Raw genomic sequence first — 20,054 nt, 5'->3', positions numbered from 1 at the left:
AAAAATGGGGTAATATAAACATGAAGCTATTTTTTTCCAAGACATACAAATCTTTATCTAATGTCTCCCTTTAGCTAGCTGTTATGCCTCCTAATAGATAGGCATTTCTATGAACCTGGGAGATAAGGGTGTAATGGGAGTGTTAATTTGATTGAATTTGTTTTTAAAAAGTAATGCATTTTTCTGTGTGTTTACAGGTGGGGTGTGAGTGGGTTTGGTTGGATTCTGGACAAGACTATCCTGATGACTCTGAGTTGAGCAATGACTGCAGGTCCCTCTTCAGCTCTTGGGACTCCAGTCTGGATCTTGATGTGGGCAGTTGGAAGGACAGTGAGGATGCAGATGTAGAGGCTGATGAACTAGAGGAAAGCAGTCCTGAGAGAGAATCTAGCGAGCTTCTTGTGGACGATATGGAGAGTGGAGAACCTCAGGAAGAACAAGACACACAGCAGAACCTCCTGCACCTCCTCTCTGAGGTAATGAAGCTACTGTTTCTATAGCTAGAAAGACCTTATGTTTCCCCTTCCCCTTCCCCTTCCCCTTCTCCTTTCCCTTCTCCTTTCCCTACCTCTTCCCCTTCTCCTTCCCCCGCCCCCTCTCCTTCTCTTGTCTTTCCTTTTGCAATCAGATCTAGCCACTTGGCCCTGGGAACTCTTTAATCCCTCAGCTTTCCAAGGCCTGGAATCTTAAGGTGTGTACCGCCATGTCCCACCAGCTTTCCACCAAAATGCTTATCTTGAATGTCCCTATTACTTACTCTCAACATTGCTTACAAAAACCAAAGCTCAGGCACTAAAGGGATCCCTGAGTGGCTAAGAGCAATGCTGCTCTTGCAGAGAAGGGTTCTCAGCACACACAGCAGGCAGCTCACAAATGCCTGTAACTCTAGCTCCAGGAGATCCCATACCCTCTTCTGGCTTCTGAAACACCAGCACATATGTGTTATGACTCAAATACACACACGTGTAAATAAAAGTCTTTTTATGTATGTATGTATGTATGTATGTATGTATGTATGTATTGTGTATGTATGTATGTGTGTATGTATGTATGATGTATGTATGTATTGTGTGTATGTATGTATTGTGTATGTGTGTATGTATGTATATATGTGTGTGTATGTATGTATAACTTTGACTGTCCTGGAACTCACTATGTAGACCAGGCTGATCTCAAACAGATCTGTCTGCCCCTGACTTCTGAGTGATGGAACTAAAGGTATGCACCACCAACCCCAGAAAAATCAAAATCAAAATACAAATTCCACCATGGCAGTGGTTGATTGATTGCTCTGCCCCCAGCACTTGCTTCTGATATAGAATATACACCAAATATGTAGTTTGCAACTAATCCACAATCTTTAGGACCCTGGGTCTCAGGGAGTAGAATTTTTATGTGCAGGGCTGCCTTATGATGGCCGTCCTTGCCATTTGTTCAAGTGTCATTGCCTTGGTTAAGGGCAGGGGACCAACAGATTAAGACCGTGAGTTTATATTCATTCTACAGCTGAACATAATGGAGAGAATTATATCAAGTTCGGTAACATCTAGTTCAAATATTGCCGCTTCTATAGAAGGGGTAGATTTCAGGTTTTCTTGGCAGCCCTTCCCAATTAATCATAGTATAATTATATATATGTAGACATATAGTTATACTATAATTTAATCTGAAAGAGCCAAGAACTATATCTACACATTCATCATAACGACCCCAACAACTAACCCAGTGCGTTTAATACAATTTAGTGACTGAGCGATTGGCTGGGTTAAATCTATTTCCCATCTTAGGCTTAGTCATACTGACAGTGAGAGCATGTGGCACTGTTAATGTATGGTGCTGGTTTCCACTGCTGTCCTATGCATCTACTAATAAACTTTGATTGCAGGTAGCTTATTTATTTAATGGAGTCATTGTGCATTAGCAAGAAATAATCAAGTGAGACCTGCTGCCCTTCGTCTGGTACTTGGCAGTAGGAGGGAAGGGTAACGAGAACCCAAGGTGAAAGAAGAGCGCTGCAGGCAGACTGATGAGCAAAGCTGGACGTAGTGTGAAAAGAAGCCTGAGAGAATGTGGAATGCCAGAGGCACCTCTTGTCCCTGCACATAGTTATGCCATAAAGGGGCTACCTGCAGAGAGGGCGAGGTAACATACTTCTATTACCTGATCTTCACAGGGTGGTGCAACAGAGTGGCTAGAACACAAGGCTTAACCACAAAGACTTAGATAACATTCTTGTGTCTAAAGTCTGGCTTTAGCACCAGTTTTAGCCATGTGATCTTCAATATGTTGCTGGATATTTAGAACCTCTGTGTTCTCTGCTCCAAACAGATTAGTGTTCTACTTTGAAGATTGTGTGTGTGTGTGTGTGTGTGTGTGTGTGTGTGTGTGTGTGTGTGTGTGTGTGATTTAAATGTAAGGATTCAGCCAGACTTTGTGGCACACCCTTGTAATCCTAGCACACTGACGGCAGAGGCAGGAGGATCAGAAGTTCAAGGTCGTCCTTTGCTACACAGTGAATTTCAAACTAGTCTGGGCTACATGACACTGTCTTAAAACACAAACAGGGCTGGGGGTGAGCTCAGCTTGTAGGCTGCTTGCTTAGCATACATACATAAAGCCTTGGGTTTGATCCATTGTGCTAAACAGGAAGGGTGTGATGTTGCACAGCTGCAATCCCAGCAGCCAAGAGATGGCAGCAGGGTGATCAGACATTTGAGGTTATCCTCACCTACACCTTGAAATAAATAAGATTGGGATGCAAACAGGCAAACAAGACAATTCAGTGGCCTTAGTGATGCAAACCCATAGTCCCAGCTACTCAGGAGGCAGAGGTACAAGAATCATTTGAATTTAAGGATTGAGATCTGCTTGGCCAAGACAGTAAGACCTGTCTCAGACCAATAAAAAGGTAAATAGCTAAATAGGAAAATAATGGCCTGTGTGATGGCTCAGCAGCTAAAGGTGTGTGCTACCAAGGCTGAAGACCCAGGTTCAATCCCCAGAACCAACATACTGGAAGGCGGGAAGGGACTGCTGTGAAAGTTGTCTTCTGATCTCCACATATTCCCCTGTGTGTGTGTGTGTGTGTGTGTGAGAGAGAGAGAGAGAGAGAGAGAGAGAGAGAGAGATATGCATGCATACAAATATAATAAAAATAAAAATAAACGGAAAAAGACAACTCATGTCAAGCACAATGAATAGTAACTGTTAATGCCAGGCAGTCGTGGTGCATGCCTTTAATCCCAGCATTCCAGAGACAGAGGCAGCCAGATCTCTGAGTTCAAGGCCAATCGGGTCTACAGTCAAGTTCAGGAGAGCCAGGGTTACACAGAGAAGGCTTGTCTACATAAACAAAAACAAAAAAAAAAATCTTGCTGTAGATTATATGCAGGAGTTGTCTTCTCCCGACATCCCCCTGACATCCCTCTGCTCTTAGCTGCAACCTGTTCCATGTACTCAAGTAACATTTACCCCCCAAAATAGAGGATTGTTTTCTGCTACAAAAAAAAAAAAAAAAAAAAAGCAGAAAATTCACCTTTCAGAGTGAAAGTCTAGACTAAGTGGCAATAACCACTTGCCCCTAGTATCTAGCCTTAGAAGTTTTGATCTCTTAACCTCTTTGAAGTCTTAACCTCATAGCCTGTGCTGGGGCACTTGAGGTGCAGCTCTCTTTCCTGGAATAGACAGGGACTTTCTTTTTTTTTTTTTAATTTATTTTTTAAGATTTTATTTTATTGTATGAGTACACTGTAGCTGCCTTCAGACACACCAGAAGAGGGCATCAGATCTCATTACAGATGGTTGTGAGCCACCATGTGGTTGCTGGGATTTGAACTCAGGACCTCAGGAAGAGCAGTCGGTGCTCTTAACCACTGAGCCATCTCTCCAGCCCCTGACAGGGACTTTCTTAAAAGATGTCTTTACCCACAGTTTAGTTTGTAACAACTATATGCATTAAATGTGGGAATTTGGGTTGGGGATTTAGCTCAGTGGTAGAGTGCTTGCCTAGGAAGCACAAGGCCCTGGGTTCGGTCCCCAGCTCCGGAAAAAAAAAATGTGGGAATTTGTGGAAATGTCAAATACCTAACATTGAAGAGTTTCTCGGGAAAAGGGCAATGGGGACTGCTTGTACCTCTCAGGGAGGTGTCCATACATACGCAGGGGTTGACAAGAGCCTGCTGAGGCCTATTTTAGTTTCTTTTCTTCATGTCGAGGATAGAATCTAGACCTTCAAGCATGCTAGTTGAGCCCTGTACTGGCCTACAGCCATAGTTCAATGTGCCCTAGCCAGCTACACGCCCTCTTGTTATTTAGCTTCCCCCATGTTCCAAAATCTTGTCATTTTTATCCTAACAGTTGTCTTAGTACATAATCAGCAAATTTGGAATCTCATTGTTGATATTATCTGACCAGCTATAATAGCTGATTTTAAGACCACAGGTTATAGTGGAGGGTTGTTTTTTCTTTGTTTTGTTTTGGGGGGGGGTTGTTGTTGTTTTTTCTTATAGAGGTCAATGTCAAACTTAGAACTAAGTAAATTGGCTTTTCATTTTGAAGCCATTTTAAAATTGTTCAGATTATCATTGAAAACTTTATCGATTTGTCTACTAAAGTCACCTTTCTCTAATTTTTCTGGTATCGTCACAGAATTGGCCTCTTCTTACATTAAGGTCTGTTTTCATTTACTCCGTGTAAGTAAAATTATGATGCAGACAGCAGCACTCTAAAGTTTCTCGTGCTTCTTGGATTTCCCAGGAGGAGGCTCTGCAAGACTCCAAAGAGACCGGCCAGGGTGAAGGGGACGCTTCAGACGGAGAAGACACGCCCCCTTTAGGTGAGGGTCGCGATGGCGTCCGAGTTCAGGAAGCTCCCCTTGTGAATATCCTTTACAACTGTAGTAACTCCTCACAACTGTAAGTATAGGGCTGGGGTGCAGCTGAATGGTAGAGTGCTTGTGTAACACACTCAAGGTCCTGCGTGGAACCCCAGCACTGCTAGGACCTCTAACATAGATCTTCCTCCACCGGCGTTAGGACTCACACTGTATTTATTTCTCTTTATAATTACTTGAGTTCATTACTATGAAATAAATTGTTTTATAAGTTTTTTTAGAAGGAATTTACAAGTGTAAATTTTTGAACAAGGTTCTCATGTTACTAAGGCTAGTCTGAGCTCTTGAGCTTAGGTTAAATTTTTGATGTACTATAAATAGAGGTTTATATGCTATTCTATTATAAAACAAGCCTGTTTGAAACTGGAGATATTGGTCAGTGATTGAGAGTACTTGCTACTTTTGCAGAGGACCTGGGTTCAATTCCCAGCACCTACCTTTGTGGCTCACAACTGCCCTTAACTTCAGTTCCAGGGGAAATGACACCCACTTCCGAACTTCAGTACCGGGCACATACGCAACACTACTACATACATGCAAGCAAGACACCCATACGTGTATGAGTAAATGAACATTGTTAAAGCAGTTTGCTGACATTAGTCTCATGGGTGGGTATGTAGCTCAGTGGCAGAACACCAGCTTAGTAGATGCAAAGTTCTAGGTTCAATCTCCAGCACTGTGAAAAGGGGGAAAATTGAGTCTTTTTCACAAATTAACCTTCTCAATAATTACTAGTTTCATTTACTTCGGAAATGATGCTAAGTGATCTATTATTATAAAGACATTCCTTTTTCTAAAACTATTGAAGCAGGCTGGGCAGTGGTGGCACAGTCTTTAATCCCAGCACTCAGGAGGCAGAGGCAGGAAGATCTCTGAGTTTGAGGCCAATCTGAGCTACAGAGTGAGTTCCAGGACAGCGATGGGTATCTATAGAAACCTTGTCTCAAAAAACCAAAAACCAAAGCAAACCAAACAAGAAATCCAAGAAACTATTGAAGCAGAGCCAGGAATGCATCCTGTGATCTCAGCATTGGGGAGGCAGAGGTAGGAAGACTGCTGAAAGTTCAGGGCCAGCCTGGTCTACAGAGTGAGTTCCAGGACAGCCAGAGCTATAGATAAAGCCCTTCTCAAAATTAGTTAATTTTATAGATAAATGTCTTTAAAAATGATTACATTTTTCCCTAAGACAGGATCTCACGTATTCCAGGCTAGCTTCAAAATAGCTAAGTAGTTGAGGGTGAACGTGAAATGCTGATCCTCTTAGTTCTCTCCTCCAATGTTGGGAACCACCGCCCCCACCTAGCTTGTTAAGATTATGTTTATGTTTTCCCTTTATCTTGCACATGTCTTGGGAAAGTGTTATTTAATTGTCCTATTTTTTATGTGTAATTGAGGCACTGAAGACCATATTTTATCTATTTATTTTGGGGAAAAGAATGGTCTTACTAGGCAACTCTTGCTGTCCTGTGTTTGTGACGCTCCTCTGGCCTCTTGGCTCCTCGGTTCTGGGATTACAAGTGTTACTAGAAACTGCTTGCTCAAACTGGTTACTAGAAAGCACAAACCAGTCAGTTATGTTGGTGCGGGCAGGCAGTGATCTCAGACTCTGAGAGGCTGATGCTCTGAACTGCATAACGAACCTGTTTTCATGTGACGTTATTACTGGGAAATGTGAACAAAATCTACCTACTTCACTTTGTTCTGAACTGACAACAGAACAAAGGAATGGGACCACCAGAGTCCAACCTGGAGAACTAAGGAGTTTGCTAGGGTCATTTACTGAAAAACAGGGGAGGGGTTCCTTACAGGAGAATGGACATCACAAAGGCAGCTGGTTCACTGAAACTCTTCCCACACTGGGTAATAACTTGTGTAAGAGGAAACCTTGGATCTTTCTGTAGGTAGCTCAATAAATTGGAGAGTCTCCTCAGAAGTCCTTACTAATTATATAACTGTGTGTGTGTATGTGGTGGTAGGGGGGGCAGGGGAGTGTCCTGTGAATCTTCAGTTCTGAAGTTTGCCAGTCCCGAGATTTGCCAATTATTTGCTTACCGAGCTTAATGAGCCTCCTTTAGAATTCCCCAAGTCTCGTTTGTTTGTTTGTTCATTCGTTTATTTTGTTTTGAGACAAGGTCTCAAACATACATAGCCCTGGCTGTCCTGAAATATCCTATATGATGCGGCTGGTCCGAGCTCAGAGATCCATCTAGCTCTATCATGTGCCAGCATACCTGGCAACTTTCTGAGTCTTTAAGGAGTTTCCATTCAAAATGGAATGTTTTGGTTCATTAAAAAATGCATATATCTCTGTATCTAAAGGAAAGAAGAAGGAAAAAAGGAAAGAAGAAGGGAGGGAGGAGGCAGGAGAGGAAAGAAAGCAATAGCACAGCAGTAGTGATGTCTGCTGACCAAATACCCATTTGGCTTATTTGGTTTTTGAGCAGGGTCTCATGCAGCCCAAGCCGGCCTGGAGCTCTGTATGTAGGTAAGAAGGAGCTCACACTTCTGATCCTGCTGCTTCCCCCTCTAAGTGAAGGTATAGGCTTGGCCAATTACCAAAGGAGAGATAGAAAGTTGAATTCTTATGTTAAAGCAGAAGTTTAAAACTCCTCTAAAACTCTGTCACAAAGCCGGGATTGAGGTCTCATATCCCAATCCCAGAGTTCACTAGCTCCCAGGTTGACCCTTTGTCAAACAGCAGCCCTGCGGTGGGCAGGTGGAGGTAGACCCCGGTGGTAGAGCTCACTGATAGAGCTCTAGGCTAGCATGCTCACAGACCGCTCTAGCGTTGGAAAACAACACCGTCATTCTCCAGACTCTTCTCTCTCACTCCTTAGTCCCCACAGACAGAGACCTGAGAAACTGAGCCCTTTGGGTTCCACTTCTACCACACAAGTACTATCTACTCCCTTGCTTTATTATTTATGTTGCTTGGTATATCTCCATATAGGTAAAATAAAGGCAAGATAGAAATTCTTAAAATGTGCATAGTTGGTTTAATTTTGAGCTTATAAAACCTACCATAGTACAGTGGCTACATTAAATACTTATGTAAATGTATAACTGAAGTTCTACAATCTAGTTCAAAGGAGCTGTTGTTAATTTGGTCTGAGTGATCAAAGACTTAAGGCACTCATGCTACTATAAACACATTTCCCATCCACCCTCCTATAAACAGACCTAATGACACTCGTCGGGACACACACACACACGCACACACATACACACATGCACACACACACACACACACACACACACACGTAGAAGTGAGACTATCTGGGGAAAGGAAGGAGATTAGCAGGAGTCGGGGGAGGACAAGAAATGGTGAGGGATGGTGAATATGACTGAAATATATTAATGTGCATGTATGAAAATGTAATGAAACCCATTATTATGTATAATTAAATATGCTAATAAAAACGTTAAATAAAATAGGAATGGCTGGAGAGAAGGCTCAGCAGTTAAGAACACTTGCTACTGCTACTCTTGCAGAAGACCCAGGCTCGATTCCCAGCACCCTTTTCCGGAGGCTCACAACCACCTGTAACTCAGCGCCAGGGAGTCTGATGCCCTCTTCTGGCCTTCTCTGGCACTGCACTCATGTACACAGAAACACACAGACTTACAGAACAAAAATAAAATCTTAAAAAATAAATAAAATAGGAAAAAAGAAAAGAAATTTGTGCTTTAAATGTCTTATTTGAATAGTGTGGTGTTTTGGGTAAATAATAGCTTTTAGGAATACATTGAGTAAAGATCATAGTAAAATTGTATGATTTGGGGGTACATGATTTAGATCCAGGTGAGGCCAAGTGTGGTAGCGCATGTCTTTAATCCCAGCTCTTAGGATATAAAGGCAGGGGGATCTCTGTGAGTTCGAGGGCAGCCTGATCTACATAGCAAGTTCTGGGATAGCCAGGGATACACAGACCATATCTCAAAATAAATTAGTAAATGATTTAGGTGGGGCTAGAGGGATAAATCCTCAGTTATAAGTACTTGCTGCTCTAGTAGAGGACAAGGGTTTAGTTACCAGCACCCACAATGTGGCTCAAAAACATCTGTAACTCCAGTTCTAGGGGATCCAATGGATCCGATGCCTGCTGACCTCCATGGCTATCAGAGAGACAAATAGTAATATATATATACATGCAATCAAAACATTCGTACACACCAAATTAAATATAAGATAAATCTGAAAATTGAATCTAGATACAGGTGAACTATTGTATTCATAAAATTATTAAAACTGAACAGATAATAAGAATTGTAGTATCACATAGATGTATACTGTTTGGTATACAATGCAAAATGATAATGTGATTTTTTTCCATCCTCAGACAGGGTCTCATGTAGCCCAGGTTAGCTTTGAATTCACTGTGTAGTCAAGGATGATGAACTTCTGATCTTCCTGTTTCTGCCTTCCAAGTACTGGAACTACAGATGTGCTGCCATGCCTGATTTAGAGAATGTGGAAATTTAAGTGTTAAGAGAATGTTTTCGAGGGGATGATACAGTATATAATCTGGATATATAACATAGACTTTAACTTTGGAGTAAACATAAAACATTTCTTTCTTTCTCTCTCCACCCTCTGCCCTGACACAGGGTCTCTCTGTGTAGCCCTGGCTGTCCTGGAACTCACTCTGTAGACCAGGCTGGCCTCAAACTCAGAGATCCACCTGCTTCTGCCTCCTGAGCCCGGAGACTAGAGGTGTGCGCCACCTCCACCTGGCTCAACAGAAAAAATTTCAACTGGGAAAATTATAAGGTGAGATGAAATACTGAACTATTGTATCTTGGAAGAAAAGCAAAATTAGAAGAATTTAGCCCAGGGTAGGAAGTATCATACAGAGAAATGAATTTATAGTAGGTATTTTTTAACGATTATGAAGCTAAGGTTATAGCTTGGTGATAGAGTGTTTGCCCAGAAAACAAGAAGTCCTAGTGCCTAAATAAATAAGTAAATAAATGAAAAACAAGCTCAGAGAGAGGATTCAGTGTGTAAAGGGGCTTGCTGCCACCTGCCAACCTGAGGAGGTCAGTCCTCAGGATGAGTCTCTCACATGGTGGAAGAAGAGAACTCCTTCAAGTCGCCCTCTAACCTTCATAGGTTTGGGCACACACGTGCATGTGTACACACACACACACACACACACACACACACACACTAAAAGAAATTAGGAAAAACCCAAAACAGCTAAGATTCCTATACAGAAGAGGGCTGAGGGCTACTGACTAGCATGCATGAGGGCTTGGGTTTAATCTCTAGAACAGGGCAACACCATTTGCAATCAGAACTAGTCTAGAGCAAATGGGCCCACCTGAGAATGTGTTAGAATAGAAAGCAGGGGGTGGCCATTATTAAGAGGGTTGCTAGGGGGAATAGTGTATTTCGATTGTGTAAAGCAAGTTCATGCAGCCTGATGAAAGTAGGGGAGGTCCCAGGCTGCTGACAGGTTTCTAGGTACATTGTTCAGAGAAGGATGTGTACATAGTGCATTCAGGTAAGGGCCTTAGACTGCCAAGTGCATTCCTAGAAAAATGGTTGGTATATGTATAGACCAAAGAAATGAAGTTCCGGATTGCTAAACCTGCCTGCCTCGTGTGGCATACAGAGAGACCGAAAAGGAAAAACATCTAGTTGGTGGCACACACCTTTAATCCCAGTACTTGGAGGCAGATCTATGAGTCCAAGACTAGCCTGGTCTATAGAGAGAGTCCCAGGACAGTCAGGGCTATACAGAGAAACCCTGTATCGAAAGAAAGAAAGAAAGAAAGAAAGAAAGAAAGAAAGAAAGAAAGAAAGAAAGAAAGAAAGAAAGAAAGAAAGAAAGGAAGAAAGGAAGGAAGAAAGAAAGAAAGAGAAAGAAAGGAAGAAAGAAGAGAGAAAGAAAGGGAAAAAAGAAAAAAGAGAAAAAGAGAAATAGTTTTAGAATTCTTATTAAAAACAGAATAAAAACAGAATTCTTTGATATATGAGGAATATGTGTCAGGTGGTTATATGTACTTAAAAAAGAACACTGTACAAAAACTTTTTTTCCTTTGAGGCAGCATCTTATGTAGCCCAGATTAGCCTTCAATTCATTCTGTAGCCTTCAACCTCTGGTCTTCCTGCTTCTATCTCCAAAGTGCTGGGTTATAGGTATGTGCCACCATGCCCACTTCAAAAACCACTTTATAGATTGGTTCTGTACAATCACAGGTGCACTGAGCAGGAGTAGACAAGGCACAGGTGCCCTGAGCAGGAGTAGACAAGGCACAGGTGCCCTGAGCAGGAGTAGACAAGGTACAGGTGCACTGAGCAGGAGTCTTAGACAAGGCACAGGTGCCCTGAGCAGGAGTAGACAAGGCACAGGTGCCCTGAGCAGGAGTAGACAAGGCACAGGTGCCCTGAGCAGGAGTAGACAAGGCACAGGTGCCCTGAGCAGGAGTAGACAAGGTACAGGTGCACTGAGCAGGAGTCTTAGACAAGGCACAGGTGCCCTGAGCAGGAGTAGACAAGGCACAGGTGCCCTGAGCAGGAGTAGACAAGGCACAGGTGCCCTGAGCAGTAGAAGACAAGGCACAGGTGCCCTGAGCAGGAGTAGACAAGGCACAGGTGCACTGAGCAGGAGTCTTAGACAAGGCACAGGTGCACTGAGCAGGAGTAGACAAGGCACAGGTGAGCCAGACAGACACCTGCAATCCCAGCATTTGGGAAAGTGGAGATTCAGGAGGTTGAACGGTTTATGGACATCCTGGACTAAACAGTGGAATTGTTTGTTTGTTTCATTGTTTTTGTTTGACTTTCAAGACTGGGTGTGTAGCTCTGGCTGCCCTGGAACTCGGTCTGTAGACCAGGCTTGGATTAAAGGTGTGTGCCACCACTGCCTGGATATAAGCAGAGATTTTTAGTCCTGACTACATAGCTAACCCTTTCTCCAAATACTGGGGCTGGGGGAGAAAAAGAAGAAAGGAAAAGGGCACAATTAGAGAGTTGTAGTGAATACCTACTCAGCATGGTGGCATAAGCTTATAATTCAAACACTGTATAATATGGAGGAAGGGAAGTTTAGTAGTTCAGGGGCATCTTCAGTTACATAGCTAGTTCAAGGCCAGGTGTTTTATACAAGACCCTATCTCTAAAGAAACAAAGAGAAATATGAAACAAGCCAACGAACGTAACCACTTCATTGGGAAGTCGTGGCATAGTTTATTGTGGCTGGAGAGAGATGGCTCAGCAGTTTAGAGCCCTGGTTGTTCCTGTAGAGGACCTGGGTTCAGTTCCCAGCTTCCATAAGAGGCAGCTCACTACCATCTGTAACTCCACTATCCCGGGCGCCCTACTGTGCTCTACTGGGACCAGTTCATTCTTGATGCACATAAATTCACACAGGCACACACAGAGGCTCATAAAAATTAAAAAAATATATATATATATAGTTTACTCTCCTTTATAAAATAGTAAGTAATTTTCATACCTATGATAATCTAGTCCTTCAAATGTTTAATTAGGAGCACTATGGCTTGAGAAAGCCTCATTACCCAGCGAGTGCGACACAGCACCACTTATGAAGCGACTGTCTCTTTTCTGTCATGTATTCTGTAGGAGTGACCTAAGCCAAGGTGATCCTACTCAGGATCATTTCTTATTTAAGAAGACTCTTCTGCAAGTCTGGAAGATGATTGCCAGTCACAGGTAGGTTTCCAAAGGGAGACTATCTCCGGAACCAAAACCACGCTTGGATCCGAGCACAGCAGTGGATCTGTCCGTCCCTCACACGAGCCACGTGGGGTGTGGGTTGCAGTTTAGCTGGTGATGCCCCACCTGCCCTGGGTTTCATCTGAGCATAGCCAACACTGGCTGGGGCCACACAAGCTACCACCCCAGCCTTAGAGAGGGGAGTAGACCATCAGGAGCTGAAGGGCATCCTAGTTAGAGACAGACCTGGACTGCAGGAGACTCTGTCTCAAAACAAAACAGAGTCCCCCAAACTAAAAACCAAGCCATGGTTGAGACCTACAGGTGTTTCATTAGTTTATAAGAAGTCATTGCTGTGCTATTTGAATTGCCTCTAGAAATTTATTCCTAATACGTATTTTGTGTTATATATATGACATATCATATATATATATGTATGTATATATTCCCATATGGTAGGTTTTCTTTCCGACAATGGGCATGGCTCAGTTGGTAAAATGCTTGCCTATCATCATGAAGCCCCAGATTTAACCCTCAGTGTTGCATACACCTGTATACAGGTATAAACCTATAGTCCCAGCACTTAAGGAGTCAAGGTAAGAGAATCAGAAATACATGCTCATCCTTTGCGATATAGCAAGTTTGAGGCTAGCCTGAGCTACATGAGACCCTGCCTCAAAACAAACAAATGACTAGAGAGAGAGAAAGCTCAGCCGGTAAGAGCAATAACTGCTCTTGCAAATGACATGGATTCAGTTCCCAGCACCCATAGTGCCCAGCACTCAAGTTCCATGGCATCAGACAACCTCTTATGGCTACTGTGGGCACTACATACATGTACACATATCTATTTGGACTCAAAACATTCATACACATAACATGAAATAAATATTTATTTTTTCTTTTTTTCGGAGCTGGGGACTGAACCCAGGGCCTTGCGCTTGCTAGGCAAGTGCTCTACCGCTGAGCTAAATCCTCAACCCCAAAATAAATATTTTTAAAAGGGAAACTAAAAATCAGGATCTTGGAAAACTTGAACCAATTTTTGAGCCCTTAATTTTTTTTTATTTTTTTTTCGGAGCTGGGGACCGAACCCAGGGCCTTGCGCTTACTAGGCAAGCGCTCTACCAACCCCTTGAGCCCTTAATTTAAAAAGATTTCTATGAGCCAGGCATGGCATAGGTGGTACACTTGAATCCCAGCGCTCAGGAGGCAGAGGCAGGGGGAGCTCTGTGAGGGCAGCCTGCCAGCCTGGTCTACAAAGCAAGTTCCAGGACAGCCAGGGCTACAATAAAAAACCTGTCTCAAAAGAATTAAGAAGGGGTTGGGGATTTAGCTCAGTGGTAGAGCGCTTGCCTAGCAAGTGCAAGGCCCTGGGTTCGGTCCCCAGCTCTGAAAAAAAAAAAAAAAAAGAAGAAGTAAGAGAGAGAAGAGGAGAGAAGACTATAATAATAGTAAAATATTGGGGCTGGGGATTTAGCTCAGTGGTAGAGCGCTTACCTAGGAAGCACAAGGCCCTGGGTTCGGTCCCCAGCTCCGAAAAAAAGAACCAAAAAAAAAAAAAAAATAATAGTAAAATATTTTGCAGGTTGGACCCCCTGCCCCTGTTTGGGACGTCAACAAGAAGACAAACGTCATCATTGCTGCTTGTTTGGTTTGGCTCTGTAGTCTGGCTCACCTAGAACTAGAAGTCATATGCTGTTGCGAGGCAGGCCTCCAGTTCTTGGTGATCCTCCTCTCTCAGCTGCCTTAGTGCTGCAGGGCCACCATGCCTAGCTCTGTTAGCCCATCTCTTTACGACTGACTCAGCAGCAGCTTCTCCACCCACGCGGCTTTGTTTCTTAACAGGTTTAGCAGCCCATTTCTGAAACCTGTATCAGAAAAGCAGGCCCCAGGATACAAGGATGTGGTGAAAAGGTCAGTAGGAAGGGGCCAAGGCAAAGGTTGGTCGACTTTTTATTATTTATTTATTTTGTTTGTTTGTTTGTTTAGAGCCCGGGGTAGCCTTAAACTGACCAGATAGCTGAGGATGGCCTTGATTGCCCTTCTGACCCTCCTGACTCCAGTTCCTGAGTTCTGGGATCATAGGCTTATAACCAGGCGCTGAAGGTTAGACCCAGGGCTTAGTGCGTCCTCGGTAAGCACTGTCAGCTGTGCTACAACCCCAGGCTGGCTCAGCTCTTTGTTGTTTTTGTCTTGTGGGTTGCCTCATAGTTAAAGTTGACCTTGAATTCCTAATCCTTCTGCTTCTAAGTCTGAAGGGAGTGAAGTGAGTACAGGCTTTTATCTGTCTTTTCAGTCTTTATTTTCTATTGGGCTACTTACTACTTATAAAGATATATAAGTATACTATCTCCAGACACACCAGAAGAGGGCATCAGATCCCACTACAGATGGTTGTGGTTGCTGGGATTTGAACTCAGGACCTCTGGAAGAGCAGCCAGTGCTCTTAACCACTGAGCCATCTCTCCAGCCCTGGGCTACTTATCTTATTTATGGTACTCACAAACTCAAGATATATTCTACAGCCAGTGAAGCTCTGACTTAAAAATTTTTAACATGGGGTTGGGGATTTAGCTCAGTGGTAGAGCGCTTGCCTAGAAAGCTCAAGGCCCTGGGTTCGGTCCCCAGCTCCGAAAAAAAGAAAAAAAAATTTTTAACATGCTTTCTGCTCTCTGCCCCAACATTATCTACATTGGTTTTAAACTTGTGGGTTCCATTTCCTCCCATTCTGCTTCTCTGCTGACTGAGATTATAGGTTTTTGAGACAGTGTACCCCAGGGTGGGCTCAAACTTAGCTGACAATGATCTCGAACTCCCCCCCGCCCCTGAGCCTCCTGCCTCTACCTCTTGAGTACAAGATTTACAGGTGTTGTTAATGTTTGTTTTAAAATGTGTTTGCCATTTGTCTAACTGGAGATGTATCTGCCTCAGTCTACACAGTGCTACAATTACATATGTGTGCACCAATCCCCAGGTCCTTCCACATGTGATAATATTTTCTTTTTTTTTAAATATTTTATTTATTTATTATACATGAGTACACTGTAGCTGCCTTCAGACACACCAGAAGAGGGCATCAGATCTCATTACAGATGGTTGTGAGCCACCATGTGGTTGCTGGGATTTGAACTCAGGACCTCGGGAAGAACAGTCAGTGCTCTTAACCACTGAGCCATCTCTCCAGCCCCTTGATAATATTTTCTTAAAGGAAATTTTAAGGGAGTCCCTGTGTTCATTCAGGAAGATACTTTTAGACATATTAAGATAAAGATGTTAGAAATTAAAAACATTGGCTAAGTGAAGAGTTTTGGATGTTAGCATAGTACATCTAAAACATTGCCATAATGGAGTCTGCCTCTGTCAGTGAGTGTTGACCTTGCTGTCATGAGGACCTGAGTGGATCCCCAGCACCGTGTAAAAAGCTAGGCCCAGTGGCAGTGGCACCTACCTACAGTTGCATTGCTGGGGCTTGAAGACAGGAAGATCCCAGCCAGTCTGGATAGAACAGTGGCTCTAGGGTCAGCCACAGAACAACTGAGGAAGACGCTAATGTCAACCTCTGGCTTTCCTGTGGGCAGGTTCTCTCTCTCTCTCTTTCTCTCTCTCTCTCTCTCTCTCTCTCTCTCTCTCTCTCACACACACACACACACACACACACACAGGTACACACTCATATATACACACACACTCATACACAGTCACATGCACACACACATTCACACACACACTCACAAATACACAGATACATACACACACACACACACACATTTGAGCTATAATAAAATGCCACTAAGTGAATAATTTACGAACAACAGAAATTTATTTCCCATGGATTTGCAACCTGAAAAGTCTAAGATAAAAGTGCCTACAGGCTTGGTGATGAGACAGCTAGTCTCTTCCTCCCAGGAAAGCCACACTGTAAAACCCTGTCCCAGACGAGAGACCTGAGTTTTAGATATTTCAGATTTAGATTTCTGAACCTTGAGAGTGTTATCACTGTAGGAACTATGGGGATTTTTGAAGTTGGACTGAATGTATTCAGATTGACAGTTACCCTGTGAACTTATGGAGAAAGGGAATGAATGGTGTTACTTTAAGTGCCCTCCACAGAATCAGAATATTTGAGTACTTGGTATGTAGCTAGTCTATCATGTCATGGAAGGTGTAGGAGTAGAACAGGAGAGAACAGGCTGCCTGGTCCACAGGAAGCAGGGAGAGAGAGAGAAAGAGAGAGAGAGAGAGAGAGAGAGAGAGAGAGAGAGAGAGAGAGAGAGAGAAGCATGAAGTCTGTGCTCCCCCGACATTTCTCTTGCAGCAGGGCTCTACCTTTTAAAGGTTCCACAACTTTCTTAAGTGGCTCAGTCAGCTGGGGACCAATTGTTCAAACACATGGATGGTAGGGGATATTTTACACTCAGACCACAGCAAGGACACCTCTGATTCTGGTGACAAATGCCAATTTGAGTTCTGCAAAGGACACAGAGGTCTCCAGCTAGTCTTGCCATCTGGAGTCTCGGCTCTGTACATCTGTGTGTTCCTTGTGACGGGGTGGGTTTGCTGCTGCTGTTTTCCACAGTAAGCGTCCTCTGTCTTCTGAGGCATCTGTTGGGAATATTTCTTTTGAGCAGCTTTGTCTTCAACTCTGAAATGTCTTTTTCTATTAAGATTTTATAGCATGAGGTGGGAGGGGATGGAGCGGGAAAAAATAGGAGTTTCTAGCACATCAGGAACCGTCTTTTCTTCTCCTTGGTGCTCCCATGGTTATAGCCAGAAAGGAGCAGCACTTCATCTCTTCAGGCCTCACAGTGGTACCCATTCTTACTCTGGAAGCTAAGGCAGGAATATCACCAAGTGTAGGCCAGCATAAACAATGACAAGACAGATGGCCCTGCAGCTTCCAAGGGCTGGGCAGAAAGTGATGCCACCATGCCCAGCAAACCCCCATCTCAAAAAAAAGCAGTCACAGAGTGCCTTGGGTCAGCAAGCCTGAGAGGCTAACTCCCTGAGACAATGCAGTAGAAGAGCAAGTTCAAGGCCAGCCTGGCAGCTTCATAAGACCTTGTCTGTACAAATATAAAAGGAGGGCTGGGACAAAGGTTCATTGAGAAGCTACTTGCCTAGGATGTGTAAGGTACTAGGGCAGTGGTTCTCAACCTTCCTGATACAGTGACCTTTATCACAATCTCTCAGGTTGTTGTGACCCCCTGCCCAAAATTATTTTGTTGCTACATCATGACTGTACTTTTGCTACTGTTTGGAATTGTAATAATGTAAGTTATCTAACGTACAGGACATCTGATATGCGATCCCCAAAGGGGTTGTGACATATAGGTTGAGAACTGCTATCCTAGGTTCAATATCCACTGCTTCTAAAATGTAATGATGATGGTAAGTGATGCCTACATTGTGTGTTCATTGAGTGATTTACTGTGGAATGTGCTCGGTGTAGTGCTTGACCTTTATAAAGGATCAGGTGTGGTCTGCTATTTTATTATTGTGTGAAAAGTATTATCTTTGCTAGTTTCTAGTTTGATTTCCATTGCTGTGGTAAACAACATGACCAAAGTCAACTTGGGAAAAAAGGTTTTTCTCTTTCTTTCTTTTTTTTTTCTTTCTGGGAAAAAAAGGTTTTATTACTGCTTATAGGCCATCATCCAGGGAAGTCAGGACAGGAACTCAGAGCAGGAACCGGAGGCAGGAACAGAAGCAGAGGCCATGGAGGGTGCTGCTCACCAGCTTGCTTGTGGCTTGCTCAGCCTGCTTTCTTACAGAACTCAGGACCACCTGCCCAGGAGTAGCACTACCCACCGTGGGCTGGACTCTCCCAGATGCACCATTAATCCAAAACCAAAACCGAACAAACCAAACCAAACCAGAGAAAACAGCTCCTACATGCCTGGAGGACAGTCTAAAGAGACATTTTCTTAATTGGGGTTTCCTCTTCCCAGATGACCTCAGTTTGTATCAAGTTGAGAGAGGAAAACAGAAGCAAAACAAAGCCCTGTAGTCGCTAAGGTTCACTAAGACCCAGTTCTCAAGAGCTTGCTATAGGCACTACGGTTTTTGCCTGTTTGTCCTGTCTGTTCTGCAACAGGGTCTCTCACTCACACTGACTTAGAATCACTGTGTACCTCCCTCTGTCCTCAAACTCATGGTAATCTTCCTGCCCTGCCTCCAGAATACTAGTTCATTAGACCTTACATATTCAGGTTTAGTTTCCTCTCCCTTCCTCAGACCCATGGACTTAACAACGCTGAAGAGGAATCTGTCTAAGGGACGAATTCACACTATGGCTGAGTTCCAGAGGGATCTGATGCTAATGTTCCAAAATGCCGTGATGTACAATGACTCTGATCATCACATATACCACATGGCGGTGGAGATGCAGCGGGAAGTCTTGGAGCAGATCCAGGTACTGTACAACACAGAGTGCCACAAGGCAGGGAGCCATGGATTCTGGAGTGGGATTCAGAAGCCTGTGTGAATAAAGATGTAATGGAAGTGACCTCGTGTTCTTAGAGTTTCTTTTCAGAGATGATGGCAGAGCCTGTGGTAAACGTGGGTGTTCTCTTGTGACTGGGAAGCTCCTTGTCCTCATGGGCCCAGATTTAACACACAGTGGGATAAGGATGTCTGGGAAGGCCAGCAGCAAAAATGGCAGGAGATGAGCAAGTGATGGATACTTCTGTTCTCAGAGGCCCGAGTTGTAAGACTGAAAGCCAGTCAGGTGTTGGACCACTGTCCATGTCTCTTTTGTTGTGACTGTTGACATTATTATTTTTTTTTTTTTTGGTTCTTTTTTTTTTCGGAGCTGGGGACCGAACCCAGGGCCTTGCACTTCCTAGGTAAGCGCTCTACCACTGAGCTAAATCCCCAGCCCCGACTGTTGACATTAATGTACATGTATCCGACCCATATTTGGAGGAGAAGTCATAGTGAGTTCAAGGAGACATGTAAGGGTTTCTCTTTTGGGAAGCATCAAACTTTAAAAGGTGTAGTTTTATCTGTTTGACAATAAAAATAAATAAAATTTCATACACTTGCTCTGTGGCTTTAAGGTTCATGGCTTCCTGTCTGCATTCCTCCTGTAGGTTCTGAGTACTTGGCTGGATAAAAGGAAGGACCTGAGTAGCCTGGAATGAGTGCAGCTAATCCAGTGGACCAAGGAAGCCTGTTTTGTTAGCTTCGAACTACAAGTCTGATTCTTTCTCAAGTTACAGCTCTCCTTAGGACTGGCCAGAGAAGAAGTGGAAACTTCTCTTCTCCACTACTTTTCAAATAAGGATAGTAATGCCTCACCTCCTACCTCAAAAGTCAACGGTGCTTGCAATGTAGTATTTTTTAAAGGGGTGGGGTAGGGTACCGAGATCTGGATTTATGATGTAAATATTGCCCACATTTTTGTTGCATAGACTTAAAAGTAATTTGATTGAACCTTTTGTTTCTCTATAAATAAATAGTTTGCAAACTAAAGAT

General features: G+C 43.4%; 1 protein-coding gene across 5 annotated transcripts in view; it reads left to right on the top strand.

Annotated features, from left to right (window-relative positions):
- Brd8 (bromodomain containing 8) overlaps nucleotides 1–20,051 on the top strand; it is a 48,283-nt gene extending 28,232 nt beyond the window's left edge. For all 5 annotated transcript variants that reach the window (XM_063277225.1, XM_063277224.1, XM_063277223.1 and 2 more), the window contains 6 exons: nucleotides 198–476; nucleotides 4,756–4,913; nucleotides 12,483–12,572; nucleotides 14,424–14,492; nucleotides 18,813–18,990; nucleotides 19,670–20,051. In XM_063277225.1, the coding sequence (XP_063133295.1) occupies nucleotides 198–476; nucleotides 4,756–4,913; nucleotides 12,483–12,572; nucleotides 14,424–14,492; nucleotides 18,813–18,990; nucleotides 19,670–19,720 (825 nt within the window). In that variant the 3' untranslated portion in view covers nucleotides 19,721–20,051. The remainder of the gene's footprint in view (nucleotides 1–197; nucleotides 477–4,755; nucleotides 4,914–12,482; nucleotides 12,573–14,423; nucleotides 14,493–18,812; nucleotides 18,991–19,669) is intronic.
- The last annotated feature ends 3 nt before the right edge of the window (nucleotides 20,052–20,054 follow it).

Source organism: Rattus norvegicus, chromosome 18, assembly GCF_036323735.1.
Source record: "Rattus norvegicus strain BN/NHsdMcwi chromosome 18, GRCr8, whole genome shotgun sequence".
NCBI lineage: Eukaryota > Metazoa > Chordata > Mammalia > Rodentia > Muridae > Rattus > Rattus norvegicus.
Note: the sequence above shows the minus strand (reverse complement) of the source record. Positions and strands in the feature narration are given on the sequence as shown.